Source organism: Vicugna pacos, chromosome 10, assembly GCF_048564905.1.
Source record: "Vicugna pacos chromosome 10, VicPac4, whole genome shotgun sequence".
In the NCBI taxonomy this organism is placed as follows: domain Eukaryota; kingdom Metazoa; phylum Chordata; class Mammalia; order Artiodactyla; family Camelidae; genus Vicugna; species Vicugna pacos.
The window spans coordinates 31,523,598-31,539,419 of record NC_132996.1 but is presented as its reverse complement, the minus strand read 5'-3'; the positions used below and the strand labels follow the sequence as shown (position 1 = coordinate 31,539,419).

Genomic DNA, 15,822 nt, shown 5'->3' with positions numbered 1-15,822 from the left:
ATTATGTAAGTGAGATTTATCCAAATCTGCCACTCCCATGGTAGAGAACACAAGGTGCATTTATAATTGTATATATTTCATTATTAAGTGCATTTCTGAAAAGAGAGAACTTATGTTTTGAGTGAGCATCCAAGAGAATCAATTCTCTTGCTTAGGATTTTGCAAATCTGATGACTGGAAAGATTTTCCACTGACTAGCTTCTGGTTTTGTGTATTTCAAATGCTCTTTCTTTTTCCACTACCCCATACTTCTGAAACCAAATGCCAGAGGACAAATTTATTTTGGTACATGATCTCTGGCTCTGAATCTCTGTATCAGAGTGCTGGGCACACTGGAAAATTGGAAGCACTTTTATAGTAGGACAGTTGATTAACTAGATCTAACTAAACTAAACATGAAGCGACTGTAAACCATACACACATAATCCCACTAAATCCAAACTAAATGGATCTCCTGACTTCCCCGTAGTCAGACCCCCCCCACCAAAAAGCCCATGGCTACTCCAGCATCACATGACATTAGGCAAAGTGTAGACCAAGGGAAAACTGGAGTGGAGACAGCAGTCTTAAAACTATTTGTAGTTTTCTCTTGGAAAAAAAAATCCCCCTCACCACAACCAAAATAAATCGCCAAATAGATGATTCTTAAGGTTTTTAAAAATCACTTTTTTTAAACTCACCGTATAAAACCAGTTTCTAAAAAAAAAAAAAATGAAAAAAATTTAAAACAAACTAAAGAAATCACAAAGGGAAAGTTGCTGAACCTCATTATACATAAACTTAAAAATTTCATATATCAAGGTAAAACTAGGCAACAAACCTAAAAAAGTCAGAATTTTTTGACATAGTTTAATAATATACACAGAACAGAGAGGAATCTATGAGACATTAAGTAACTGATTAAAAGCTATTAACAACTAAATAAAAATGGGCAAATATGCACACAGTTCACAAAAGAAAAAATCAAATGACAAACATATGAACCAAATTAACAATGAAAATCTAACTTTTTGGAGGTCTGTAAAGCTAGAGAACTTTAAAGAAACGCTGCAAACACTTCATGCTGACAAGGTTGCAGGTGTAAGTGGCACTCATTGCACAGCAGTGCCGACCGGAATGTCAATCAGCAAGATGGAAAAACGATCATAACACTTATTCTTCTGCAACCTGAGAGAGTTCTTATGAAATGTCATTACCAAATATTATATTTAAAAAGCCAGTTTCATTGGAAAAAGGGGATTGGGCCTGGAGACTTTCAGTGACAAAGAACTTTTCCTATAGGACTGTTGGTGACAACATTTTTTGACAACATTTTTTAAGGCTATACCTAAATATCTATAAACTATCAATACCAGAGGACATTAGCATATAATTAGACCGCATTCTGCTTAAGAGTAAGAAAGGCCTTTCTTTCCCACCAGCAAACTCACTTTTGTTACCACAAGCAGAGTCATGATCAATTACATGCTCGTCGGGACTTTATCCCGGCTCTCCTTGTCATCCATGGTGAGGTGAGGCGTTAGCAAAGCACAAAGACACCCAAACAAAGCAGCCCTGTGGCTGGAACTGCCGCTCTGCCTCAGGCAGAGAAAGTTCGTGACGTTGGATGCCCCATACCAGTGACCGGCAGACCGTCAATGGGCTCCCTAACCCTGCAGTCCTCCTCTAAGGAAAAATGCCTAAGGGTCTCAGAAAAGTTCTTACGCCCGAGCAGCGATCCCCCTTACGAAAAGGAATACACCCATGTACCTGTATGACTGAAATATTATGCTGTACACGAGAAATTGACGCCACATTGTAAACTGACAATACTTATATTAAAAAAAAAATCAATCCTTAAAAAAAGCCGGAAGTGGAACAAAGATTAATCATTCTAGCTTATGGTGGCTTTATTTTTTCATCTCAGAACAATCCGAAACATTGGTGCCTAGACTGGGACGGCTGCTAAGTAAATGACAGTTCTCTGTGGCATAGGTAAGTCTCCTCTGGCTCACTTTCTAATGCCTCTGAATTGGTCTCTGCCTTCTCACCACATCCTTAGATTCTCTAGCCTCTAAAAGCTACTGTTTACTGAGCATTTACACTTGTGATTAGAAGGGCCACCACCACTCCGTGATTCTTGGGGAGCAGGTGCAGGGGCTACACATCCTTAGGTTTCTTTGCAAGGCACCCTGAGGATGGGTCTGGGGATGCCCAGCAAAGGTCCTGAGTGTGTACATGGGCGTGCCAGGCAAAACCTAGAAACCCGAGCAGGGCAGGGTGGGGAAGCGGGGTGTGCTTCCCTTCCACGGGGGTGCAGGTCTATGAATAATGTGCCACATCAGGGAAACGTTCTTCTCTCTTCACTGGGATCTAGGCTGTACTGTTTCTAAAACTAATCTGTGAGTTGTGCACATCTTCCTTAGAAATTACCTGCACGTGGCACTGGTGAACAGCAATCTCAGGGGGAAGAAATTTCAGAGAGTTAAACCTTACTTTTTGTCATTTGGTTAGATGTGCAATGTTACAGTCGAATCCTAAGGAAGGCCCCTGGAAGCCTGATCTTGGCTAAGTAACCCAGACTTCAGGAGCTATTCCGCTGGAGACAGTGTATTGTAGGGATTGTACGATGGGAGCGGAGGATATGGAAAAGGGTTTCCCTAAGACACAGGAGTAAAGATTTCCCTGGGCAGGTCGGAAGGGAGACAGTCTTGTCAGAGCAGGAGATCTGAGAAAGGAGGGGTAAAGCTGGGGACCAGAGGGTGTCCACCAGGGTGGTCTCTGGAAAAGTTTCAGTTTTTAAAGCTTTTTCATCAGGGCATGATGAATGTTTGATCCCTTTACAACCCCCTCCAGGTAACACCTTCAGGAAAGCTTGGCACAGTGCATTATGAGGGATAAGGGCAGATGCACCCTGCTCCACCAACATCCTTCTGCAGAGGTCTGTGTGGAAGGAGGAGGCTAACCCAGAGGCAGGTGAAGCCCTCTTTCCCAAATCTCCTGGGGGAAGGTGACCTTTCAATGGTGGACAGCTGATGCTAGGGTTAGATGTGCAGTAGCTTAGAGAGTTCTCATAAGAACTTTAACCAACACTTCTTTTGACACCACCTCTCCCCCCATCCCACTTCACAAATGAGGAAACTGAGCTATAGAGAAAATTTAGGGCTCATCGCTAGGAAGTGGTTGAGCGGAGATTCCAACCCAGGTCTCCAATTCCAGAATCTGTGCTCCTAGTGGCTGTAGCAGAGCTTCTCAACCTAGCATGGCAAGGCCCTGCTGGGACGGGACTACAGACGCGCAGAGCTGCTGAGGTCCTGGGGGAGGACAGGGTGCCCACCTCCCACCCCAGCACCTCTGGCTGTAGGGAGCCTCTTGCCTTTACCTCAGTGCACCTGCAAGCACGAGCAAGCAAGGTCTATTCGTGACCAACGGGAAAGGCTGAGAAGCTCTGCCCCAGGGGCTCCTGCCTTCCATCTCTGCATCCAGCTCCAGTCTCCATTCTGCCCTGACCAAAATTTTACACAATTCTTTGTGGATGGACTTCAGGGAGCCTTACCTTTTCTGACCCTTGGGGTCTCTGGGCCGGGAGAGTCTTGGCCCTGCAGTTGCCCGGAGCCCGCCCCGTCGAAACTCGGCCACCCCTGGAGCATCAGTGTTGAAATTTCCTGATTGAGTTCTTCGGATTCTGTGTGGAGAGGAATCCACAGAGACCCTCAGAGGGTAGGCTGAAAGCATGTAGTCAGTGCACGCCTCCTCCAGAGGCACAGACGGCCCTCCTTCCCAGGGCCTCCCCGGAGGTCAAGGATCAGGACCTGGGACAGCTCCTCAGCCAGCCACCCCACCTCCACTCTAATCCAGCCTCTGGGATTGGGCCACTCCCTGTGGGGGGTCAATATGAAGGCTGCTACCCAGTAGGAGGCCCCTGTTGCTGCCTCAGTTTGCAGACTGTGTCAGATGAGCCAGAAAGTCCTCAGTTCTCGGTCTTTAAAAATTTCTTAAGACACAGACTGACTCCTGAGAAGGAAGAAATTGGTCTCATCCATATGCTTCTCCAAAGCACACGTGGTGTGAGCTGCAGAGAATGTACTCAGGGTGTGTGGGATGGATCAATGCCTAAAATGAGTGACACGTAAGGCGGCTGGCTGTATTTTATGGATCCCTTTCACAGTGCTCCTCTGGGCCCTGAAAAAGAACCCAAAGTCTTCTCTCTACACATGACCACCCTGTGTTTACTGCTGTTCCAACATCTAATGGAACAGAGGGTTATGCAGACGCTCTGCCCAGCCAAGAAGAATATTCATTCTAAGCAACACAATTACGATCATCACCACCAACTTACCTCCCCCAGAATTTCTTGATGCCTTTGGGGCTCCGTTTACCATCTGGTGTCAGGGGAGACTGGGGGCTGGAGTCAGTGCCCGATGATGTGGATGAGAAGTCGTTGGCCATGGCGGTGTCATCCCAACCACTTTCTGTGTCTCCTGAGATTGAAAGAATGAAATGACATGTGAATGAGAGGAAGGAACGTGACTTTTGCAAATCACCTCCCCAAGCCAGGGCCGTCCTTTCAGTGGGATTGGGGAAGAGTCTGCCCAGCCCTGCCTGCAGGGCAGAACTTGACACTGAGATCTCAGAAGACCAGGAGGTGGCTCAGGCACACTCCAGGTTTTCTGAGTCAGTGAGCTTAAGGTTTCAAATCTGGGTGAGCCACTGTCTTCAAATTCTGAATTTAGGGTCCCAGTACTTGCAGGATAAATCCAACAAGGAGCCTCCTCTCTCTTCCCCAGGGGAGACGCGGGAATGCAGGCAGGAGGGGGACCTGGCTGGACGTTCGGGAATGGGAGCGTGTCAGGGGAGGGAAACAAAGGCACCTCACTCTCCACCTCACCTGGAAGGGTACAGTACCTAATGCGGGGGCACTGACACTCCGGCCACGATCTCCAGCCAACCAAGAAGCAGAGAAGCCACAGGGAGAAGCAAGAGAGGCCAAAGTCCAGCCCAACAGAGTTATAGGGAAGCAAAGAAATAAACAAGAGTCATCGAGCAAGAGGGAGAAACTCAAACAGAAAGAAAAACAATCCCATGAGGAAGGATGGGGGTGAATGGTGACCAAGCACGACCCGCAAGGTCACTGCAGTGAGGGGCAGCCCCGTGTGAGGGGACCAAATGCTCCTGGTGTCACTTGCTGGCAAATGAGGCATCCGGTCACAGAGCAGCGGGGGCTGAACACTCCGGGCCATTCACAGCTCTAGTGCGGGGGCCAGGGCTCACCTTGATCAGACTAGAATGATCTGAAGCTGCAGCAAGTCCACAGTGTGAGTGTCATAAGGACGTTCTCATTCAAGGGCTTATGTGGCGTTCCTGCAGCCAATGGCAGAACTGGCCAAGGACAGATGCCAGCACACAGGCTGGCTTTGGGAAGAGCCAAGGATGAGGCATCAGGGGTGGGGAGAGCTGTCAGGACCAGGATGTTCCCTTCTGGGCCGCACTGATTTGCTGCTGCTCTTGGGGAAATACAGCCTATTGTGCATGAAAAGCAACAAAGCCCTCTGTGGTTTCAGATCCTGAGCACCAAGAGGACACCTGTGGACTGACATCCTTGCCCACTGGCCACTGACTCCATTTCTCTAACGGAACGCTCTCCCTTGGAAGAGCACACAACAGCATCCTACTGGTAATGGGGCGGCTGCAGAGAGGAAGGCAGAGACAGGGAAGAGAAGGGCAGGAGGACAGAGGAGGAAGGGTGAGGTCCACGAAGGCGGAGTTGGGTGTCTAAGAGGGAGGGAAAGAGGACTGACGGGACAGTCGGTAAGGGGCCAAGAGAGGAGGAATAGAAGAGGGAAATGGGGGAGGGGTAATTGCAACTGGAAAGAAGGTGGGTACACACTCTGGTTTTCTGGGGGCTCTGCAGCGTTTCCGAAAGGGAACAGCACGTCCAGACAGAGAGCCATCGTCTCTGCATACGGGACCACCCTGAGGTACGAGCGGTCCCATCCACCCATCCCCACTGTCCTCTAATTGTGGGCTGTGATGGCAGGGAGCAGAGGACCTTGTACCACAATGGAAGTGCCAAGGCCACGGCTCCAGAGGCCGCCAGCCTGGGGCCTGGACACTCACTCAGCCTCAGGAGGCTGCTCCCTGCGGGGTCAGGCGGGGAGGCGGTGGGAGCAGCTTTGGCAGCCTCTCCGTTGGGCGTGGCTCCTGAAAGCTTCCCGGGTAACGTAGGGTATTTGTGATCTGCCAGGAAAGGGCCACCCTATTGGAAAGAGAGAAAGAGATGTTGAATCAGCCATCAGTCTCAGCCTCAAACACAATTAGGAAATCTTTGGATGCAGGAACCACTCCCTGTTCTCCAAGAGCCATTTGTCACTTAGGCTGACTCCAAGATCCCTCAAAGATCATTTAGTCCAAGACAGGAAATGGGACCAGCGGGCCAAGAAAGAAAGAAACTGGCCCAGAGCCACACACACAGTGAGATGAGAGACAGAGTCAAACCCAAATCCAGGGCTGACTTCAACTGAGTCCAAGCAGGAAGGGGAGCCTTTGCTATCTGGCTTCGTCCTCAGAGGCTCAAGGAATTAACAGCCATGAATTACTCTGACCACGATTCCAATAAAAGCTACACCTACTGCTTTACATATATAAGAAGCTACACCTAGTCTATGTACCTATGTGATACACATGATAAATACATAGATGGATGTATTTATGGACTATAAATATAATGGAATCCTAATTATATTGATGCATTATGGTAATAGTTATTTTGAAAAATAGCAGGTTAAAGCGAAGCAAGACAGTAAGCACACAGTCGGGGAGGTGTCAACAGACAATGGGCCAGAGGGTGACACACCTACACGGAGTTCCCTCGGACCCTAGTCCAGATGAGCTTTAGCCCCAGTGCCATGGGCCCTGTGCTCAGACCTGGCCTTAGAAAGGGTCCTCAAGAAACAAGCTGATTTAAAGGGGAAGAAGAATTGCACTTATTTATTAGGAAGGATATAATGGGCCCTAAATCCACAAACCTGAGGGGGAAACAGTGGAATGCACTGCAGTGAAAAAAAAAACGAAATGAAAGCAAAATTACCAAGAGAATCAACTGTGAATTAGTTGGTTGGACCCAGAAGAAAAGTAGAAAAGAAGAAAGACAAAGCGGATTTCAAAACTGGCAAGGCAGGAAAGTAATGGGAGACTTCAGTGACAGAGACATTTTTTGAAGTTTCGTTTAGTTAAAAGCCACATGCCCAATACATTTCAGAATTCAGTCTGCTTATCAAGACATGTCCTAGAAATGGTTTGAAATCGAATTTGGTTACTAAACACTGAGTACTAATCCTCCATAAATCAGCTCAGGAAGGAGAGAGATGGGAATAGCAGGCTAAATTTTCAAAGGATTCAGAAAGAACTGGTTGATGAAGGAGAAATCACTGGAACCTTCAGAGATGGACAGTACATGATCTTTAAGTTCAAGGTGACCCATGAAGTACAGATTGGACCTGATCAGACACGCAGTCATGACTAACAGTTTCCAAACGCTCACTCATGCACGGGTTTCAGCACCACCTGGGACATCTGTAAACGTAAATCCCCAGGTCTCACCGGCTTGCATGAATCAGCCCCTCTGGGACAGCACCCTGGGAGTCTGTGTTTCTAACAAGCATCTCAGATTGCTCCAGTGCAGGGTCAGACCCAAAAACCACTGACTCTGGGGAAGACAGCATTCAAAGCATGACAGCAACCTAAATGTCCATCAAGTGATGACTGGATAAAGATGATGTGGCACCTATATACAATGGAATACTACTCAGCCTTTAAAAAGAATAAAATAATGCCACTTGCAGCAACATTGGTGAACCTGGAGATTGTCATTCTAAGTGAAGTAAGGCAGAAAGAGAAAGAAAAATACCACGTGATATCACTTATATGTAGAATCTAAAAAAAAAAGGCATAAATGAACTTATTTACAAAACAGAGACTCACAGACAGAAAACAAACTTATGATTACTGGGCAGGGGAGAAGAAGGTAGAAAGGAATAAATTCGGATTTCGAGATTTGCAGATACTACTACATATAAATAGATAAACAGCAACTTTATTCCGTATAGCATAGGGAACCATATTTAGTATCTTGTAGTAACCTACAATGAAAAAGAATGTGAAAAGGAATATATGTATGTGTATGTATGACTGAAGCACTGTGCTGTACAGCAGAAATTGATATAACATTGTAAACTGACTATACTCCAATAAAAAAGAAATAATAAAGTATATGAGAGGATGTATATATGCAAATACTGTGCCATTTTATATAAGGACTTAGCATCCACAGATTTTGGTATCTGCTGGGTGCTGGGGGAGATCCCTGCAAATATTGAGGGATAATTACATATACATTAAAAAAAAAGCCAAAACTGAGAACGGAAGGACATGACTCCAAGTTCCATATCACAGAGGACACATGAGGGTGGGGAAGGGCTCTCAAAACAGATTTCCAGTGGTGTCATCACACATGTCCCCCAAGACAGGGCAGAAGCAAACCCAGGCCTCGGATGAGGGCTGCCCTGGGAGCTCACCGAGGAGCTGAGATGTAAAGAGGGCAGAATCCAACACAACAACGGGCATCAAGGGCGGCCCAGACCTGTGAGGAAGACAAGAGGAACCAAGGGCGACAGAAAAGGCTCTCAGCTCTGGTTCAGCCAAGAAGCGAAGCTGGGAGGGAAGGACCCGCGGCCGGAGAAGGTGGTGCACCGTCAGGACCCGACACAGGACACAGAAACGCCGGCAGCGCGGCCTGCGTCTGCCGTCCCTGAGAAGGACACTCACGGCCATGGGGACGAAAGCCCGCAGGAGCCGCAGACAGCCCGTGTGCGTGCATGGGCAGCCGTCCTGAGCGGGAAGAGCCCCGGCTCCGAGTCGCCGACTCAGGCAAAGCCCTTTCTCTTCAGCCCCTCGGAACCTCTGTTTTATTGATTCTGAACAAAGAACAGCGATCCTGGCTCAGGCCCGAGGACAGCACAGGAGGCACAGAAAGTACCACATGCCCAAGGCTGGAGCGACAGCAGGTAACCACCAGCTCAGGGCCGGGATCGAGGAGGCGGGGGCAGACCCCACCTGGAGTATCACGCTCCAGGGAGGCCCAGGGCTTGGTGCAGAGGACATACCGAGGACCCGGTGCTCATCCTAAGGAGACTGGGAACTTGAAAGGTTTGGGGGCCTGTGCACACAAGAAGGGGGAGGGCCAGAGGGACGTAAGTTCTAGAGCCGTCAGGAGCGGGGGAGACTGAGTTACCCCGCGGGCTCCACAGGGAGAGCGGGGATCAGCGGGTGCACTTTCTAGGGAAGCCCAGGGATGCACCTCACAGGGCTGGGAAACAACGCAGGCGGTGTCATACAGTGTCACGAGCTCTCAGTCACTGAAAGCAGGGCCAGACGCCGATGTCGGGGATGCTGCAGAAAGATTCCTGCACCCGCCGCTGAGTTTTCTAACCATGACTTATCAGCACTGAAAAGATAAGACATCACACTCCTCTATGTGTGCGCTGGGATTACATCATACCCCTTGCCAGCGATCAGATCTACACTGTCTTGTTAAAGATGACTTTCTCAGAGCCTACAGGATGGAGGAGATAGTAAGAAATCCTATCTCACAGCTACTGGAGATGAAAGCATAGGGTTCAGCTGGGTGCACATGAAGACAGCGGGAGAGGAGGTTTGGTCTTTCCTCCCGTCCTCCTCCCCCTTACAGCTGACATACTTTAAGGTTACCAAAGCTGTAACCTGCACAATGGAAAGACTCCGGCACACAGTGTGACCTCACAGAGACAAGAGGGACATACAGTTAATGTACCTTGGGTTCTACCACGGGGGAGAGTTGGTTCCCATCGACACACTACGGGATGGCAGGGAGGATTTCAGTTATGTGGAGAAAAAAAGACCTGTGTTAGTCACGACAACAACTCAGGACCACCTGCCTGTTTCAACCTGCAAGGCTCACCCCTCCCTACCCATCTTATTGTCATGTCATCACCCTCCGTGGAGGAAACACAGGTCACTGTCCAACCCCAGGGGCACATGTCCTTAGCAGCTGCAGCAGTATGGCACTGGGGCACATGACCATGGGAGCAAAGACGCCACCGGCTCCAGCCTCTCTGGTTTTCCACTGTGTCACCAGGGAGGCTGGTGCACTGCCGGACACCATGGGATCTATGCAGCAAGGTCAGTGAGGGTGCTGTGTCAGGACAGGACCCCAGAATCCCCAGCAACCTCACCACTCAAGAGCCTGCCACCCTCCCCTCCAGCAGCACGGGGCTCACCCACCTGAACAAGGACTACCTTCATACAAGAGGCCACAAGACCCTTCTCATGTCCTCTTGTCTTTCTAGACTCTTTCCTTTTTTTAAATAGAGGCACTGGGGATTGAACCCAGGACCTTGTGCATGCTAAGCACGCACTCTGCTACTGAGCTATTACCCACCCCCACCACCCAGGCCTCTAGATTCTTTAAAAAGTTTCCTCTCCGATCTACTTTATCTTATAACCCATCCCAGGGTCATCACCTTTATAGACATTACATCCTCATTCAAAATCTCTGCACACTCCCTGAAGAAATAGGGCCAGGATTCAAGATCTTCTCCGGCTCCATCCGACTCATGGCTCTGACCTTACCTCCTCCTGCTCCCCACTGTTTCCCAAAACCCACCTGTGCCCATCTCAGCATCCTCCCTCATCAACTCTAGGCAGTGCATCCCGACTCACCCTGCCTCTCACCTGACTGGTTTTCTCAAGATGTTCATGTAATTCTAAGCCTCCCCAGCAACTTGATAAAAGCCCCCATGAGCTGGGACCAGCTCCTGCCTGTGTAGCCCAGCACGGTGCCGGGTGCAAAGAAGGAACTCAGTAAACATTACGGATAGACTGATGGGCTGACCTTATCCACAGATCCACTTCTCAAGTCTTCCAGACTACAGGAGAGTTTTTTCTGAGCCCTGAAATAACACAAAAGAACGTCAATGAGGAAACAGTTACTGGAAAAGAGGGACCTGGTACCATTCATACAGAGGATGTTTCAAACGTTAAACTGATAGTCTGTCCTGGGCTTAGGGTCAAGGTCAGGGGAAAAAAAGACCCTCTCACCATAACCATTACACGTAAGATGAGACTGGCCCACCTTGGGGATGGCCTGTCTGGCAACATGCTAATGAGGGTACAAGAGCATCACTTAAATCCAAATCAGAAGTCCTTGGTGTTCATTGAAAAGCTAGAATACACTCAGTTCTCCTAATTCAGTGCAAGCTAGCAACGGTGTGGTCAGAAGACAGCCAGTGTCTGTGGGGACAATACTGCCTTGTCTGTGAGTCTGCAAGTAATCCATGGAGGGAGGTGGTGTCACCTTGGAGTGGGGACAAGCACCCCCTGCTGGGGCCCTCCAACCCTCTGCTCTGTACGCCCTGACCAGTCTGCTCAAAGGAATCTGCTTTCTCAGGGGTTATTTTGCAGAGAAGGGCACCAATTTGATAGAGAAGAGGCAATACCACCAGTGGTCCTAAGGGTTACTCTATGACAAGTCTCCCTGGCAGTGACATTTCTCAATTCATATGGATAAATCATTATCTGTGAGTACATTAGTCTCTTGTGAGTCTGGTCAGTGTGAGTCACTTGGCGTTGACCTCCTCCTGAGTGAACTCATAAACCAGCTTTCTTATTCTGCCAAATCAAGGGCTGGCCAATTGCCCTCCTCGACACTGCTGTTTTTCTCTGGGGCTGAAGGCTCAGGGAACAATGGCTTCTGGCAAATGGGGTTCTGAGAGCATAAGCTCCAGAACTCTGGAGATTTAGCACCTTCCAGGGCACTTCCAGCCTGCTCGTGGCCGTCTTCCCCAGACACCCTGGCTGAAAGACAGCCTGCTCTTGGCGGTGAAGCTCCAGATCCCCATTACTTGGAAGTATGTTCTAAAGAGCTGACACACAGAACTAGAAATAGGTTCATATTCAACAGAACCAGTCAGATGGCCGCTGACCCCGCAGGCCAGCCCACTGCAAGCTCACTGCTATGTGAAGCTTCCTCAAAGCAGCTGGACCGATTTCCCTGCGTGGAGAAATGGCCCTCCTGGGAGAATGTGGATTGTCACAGAGCTAGACTCCCTCTAGAAGGGCTGACAGAAAAGACAGGCACACATCACAGGATGCTCTCAGCTCCGTGGGGACACTGGAGGACACAGATGAGGTGCGGCCACCTCTTCTCTGAGGCCCCAACCCCTGGCCAGGTCTTTTCTCAGTGACAATGACCCAGACCCTCAGCCTGCGGGAATGGAAGCTCCTCTGGGGCCCGGGCAGGTAGGCATGGCTCATGACTGCTCCACCACGTTGGCCCCACTGTGGCCACTGCCGGGGCCTGCAGTGCTGCCCAGACAGTGGCAGGTCAGGTGTGGCCAGGACATGGCGGCTGTGCTCCCCGTGCACGGCCAGCCATTGCCATGTCAGGAGCCCTGAGTGGGTCCGAGGGCGAAGCAGCTCCACAGAAATGCTTGGGTCCCGTACCTGGTTTCCAATGATTTCTGTGGTAGTGGAGGTGGCCCCATGGTCGGAGAGCTACATCTCGGAGACATCTGCACGGGGAACGGGAGAGTCACTGAGGAGCACGGTTACTGTTCAGAGACCACCCACCATCCTTTCCCCCTCTTGGGACGAGTCCTCTTGGGGAGGTACATTTCCACCCCCAGCGTGCAGCCCTGGTGGCTCTGTCAGTTTTGGTGCCTGGTGTTTTTAAGATGCCAAAGACGAAGATACATTGAACAACCTGGGCCAACCTGCCTCGCCTTCCAGGGCCTAGGTTCACCTCCTAGAATTACAGTCCTGACAAGTCAGTCCTGAGACCTGAATCCCTGGGGCTTTTGCCGCCCCTGCCCTTTCTGAGCTGGCTCCTTCAGCTTTTCCTTTCAGTGAGCCACCATGCACCCTTTCAAAAACTTCCTTTTTGGTGTAAGTTAGCTGGAATTGATTTCTGTTGCTTACAGTGAGCAACGCTGCAATTCATACAGTCGTTCAACAAACATGAGCAACACCTACTGGCTGCCAGGCCCTGTGCTCGGTGTGGGGCAAGCACTCCCCACATAAGGAAGGTAGATGAGTTAATTAGGGTAAAAGATCAATGCAATTTGTCCTTCTGGGACCAATACCTATAACATAACATGGGGATGGTGGGGAGGGGATCCTTCTTGTTGGTGGACAGGTTAGGAAGGCTTCAGAGGGGAGAACACTTAAGCTGAATCTTTAGAAATGAGAATGAGCTAGCTGAGCGAGAAAGTAAGAGGCAAGAGTTTCACAGGTGGAACGAGTTAATGGTGGTGGATAAGGACGCGGTCTGATGTCTTCATTGACTACAAGGACTGCCTCTCTTCTCTAGAGCCCAGGATCTTTTTGGCTTATTATAGCTCAAAACCTGGCATTATAGTATGTATGGTTGTTTAAAGCCTGGGCTTTTGAGTTCAAATCCAAGTTCCCCCATCTACTTGCTGTGTGACATAGAACAGATTACTTACCCTCTCTGAGCCTCAGCTTCATCACAATAAAAGAGGAATCCCAATGGGGTGTCATGAGGAGTAAATGAGGTGAGTCACGTACAGTACTCATCACAAAGACCACCCAGAGGTATTGAGCATTTATTATTTTATTATCTTATTTTTGCCAGCAATCTGGAATGCCTGCTGACCACATAACTGGGTCACTGGATGACACTTTTGCTCCTCTCTTAATTGGAAAGTTGAGCTGGACTGCTACGATCCTTTGTAGTGTGACTGTTCTGGAGTTTCCAGTGAGACTGTTTAAATCCTGGGCTGAAGCCCCTTCTACATCTGAAATCTTTGTCTACAAGTTTATTTGCTTATTATTTATTGAGCCTAAATCCAGAGAGATTCACAGAACTGGACCAGATTTTAAAGAAGAGAAAAGGAAATCTGTATGCAAGTTAGAGGGACAGGAGGTTGTCTATGAAATAGGAGTACATCATTTCAAAAGTTGTAGCCATCCCTCTAAACGAGCAGGATGCGTTCATTTATTGAACAAGTGTTTGTGGAATTCTACTGGGTATCACGCATTCTTGCAGATACTGGAGAGACGGTGGTAAATAAAACAAAGGTCACCTTTGGTCTATGCTTATATTCCTGAGAGGAAAGGCAAGAATAAATGAGGAACCAATTGAAAAAAACAAATTCCTATCCTTGGAAGTCCAGTAGCCACTATGCCATTCCTCCCAGCCAGAACACAGCCCTGTGCCCTGGCCCATTCCCTCCTTCAGGGCTCTCCCCCCATATCCTCTGGGGTTGCTCCACTGAGTTAACTTTTTTACCTGTCGAGATTTATACCTGGCAAGTTCCTCACTAGACCTTCCCTCAAGCCCAGGGTAAGTTGCTGGGGCCTGCTGACACCCCACATCAGGGATGTAAACACACTTACCTCTGGTTTAAATAGTTCCTCGGGGCCCTTATTTGCAGTGTTCCACTTTCTGAAACTTCCCTCCAGTTCCTCCTCATTGACTGAGAGAGTTCTTTCCGAAGGGCCTGGAAACATTAATGCAGAAGAGATAATTACCATTATGTGATTTGTTCCGAAACCTCTAATTGTATCACAAAATCCCTACGTTATTTCTCCATCATTAAGAAGGACAAAGAGGGGGGAAGGGTACAGCTTAGTGGTAGAGCACGTGCTTATTAGCACGCACAAGGTCCTGCGTTCAATGCCCAGTGCCTCCATTAAATCAATCGATCAAATTACCTCCCCCTATCAAAAAATATATATCCATTACAAAAAAGGACAAAAAAAAAAAACAAATAAAGGTATGTTAACAGTGTGGTTCAGAATATTCTTCAGGGCATCTGAGCCAAGGGTTGCCATGAGGGTCACCTCAATGTCAAAGCTCCTGCATGGAACAGAAAGAAGCACCCCCTCATCATTCCTCTCCAACCTTCTCAATTCCTTGGACACAGGCAATCAAGCCCTGAACTAACCCAGGATCTCAAAGGACTAGAGAAAACAGGACTGTGACGTGTGTGGGGGTGGCAGGGGCCCTGGGTGGCAACCAGTCAACCACAGCTCGGGCTTGGCTTCTTCCCAAGATGAGGCGGCAGCTCAGCCGGAACGAGGCCCCTGAACACCCTCCAGCAGCCCTCTCCCTGAATAGCTGTTTCCTTGGGTCTGTGATGGGAGCCCAGGCCCACGGCAAGAACAAGGCAGGCAGCCTGGCATACACTCCACAGTGCACAGAGAACAGTGATGCGGCCTGAGTGGTGCTTTCCGTCTAGGCAGCTGATATGAAACACAATCAGCTCTCGCTCTCCCTGCCCTGTGACCTCCTGGGGGAACCCCGGGGCCCAGAAGCTCAAAGAAGGCTCTCCAAGTGTCCCGGAGTCTGCTGGGGAAACTCTGAGATTCTCCGGGAGGTGGAAAAGCTCTAATCCCCAGTGAGGGTACTAAGCTGACTTCTGATCCAGGTTTGACCACACTCACTGCCGCTAAGAGAGAAGATCCTAGGAAGATGCATAATCTCCCACGAGTGAAGACTGCCAGTGGTTCAAGCTGAAGGCTTTCTTTTCTTGGTGACCTGGATAGTCCCCGGAAGTTCTGAACTGCCTGCCAATCAGCAAAATTTCTGGAAATCAACAGCTGCCGATTGCCCACTATCCAAGACCATCTAACCAGCTCTGTTCTTCAGCAGGGCATTTTCCCAAATAAAGATGAAAAATCTGGGGGAGGGTATAGCTCAGTGGTAGAGCACGTGCTTAGCATGCACGAGGTCCTGGGTTCACTTCTCAGTACTCCCATTAAAAAAAAAAGATGAAGAATCTTCTG

General features: G+C 48.9%; 1 protein-coding gene across 1 annotated transcript in view; it reads right to left on the bottom strand.

Moving 5' to 3' along the window:
• Positions 1-15,822, bottom strand: part of PPFIBP2 (PPFIA binding protein 2) — a 140,096-nt gene that overhangs the window by 14,170 nt on the left and 110,104 nt on the right. The window contains 7 exon segments of the mRNA XM_031681266.2: positions 3,536-3,664; positions 4,319-4,460; positions 6,097-6,235; positions 9,827-9,868; positions 10,907-10,964; positions 12,517-12,584; positions 14,431-14,534. Of these exon segments, the coding sequence (XP_031537126.2) occupies positions 3,536-3,664; positions 4,319-4,460; positions 6,097-6,235; positions 9,827-9,868; positions 10,907-10,964; positions 12,517-12,584; positions 14,431-14,534 (682 nt within the window).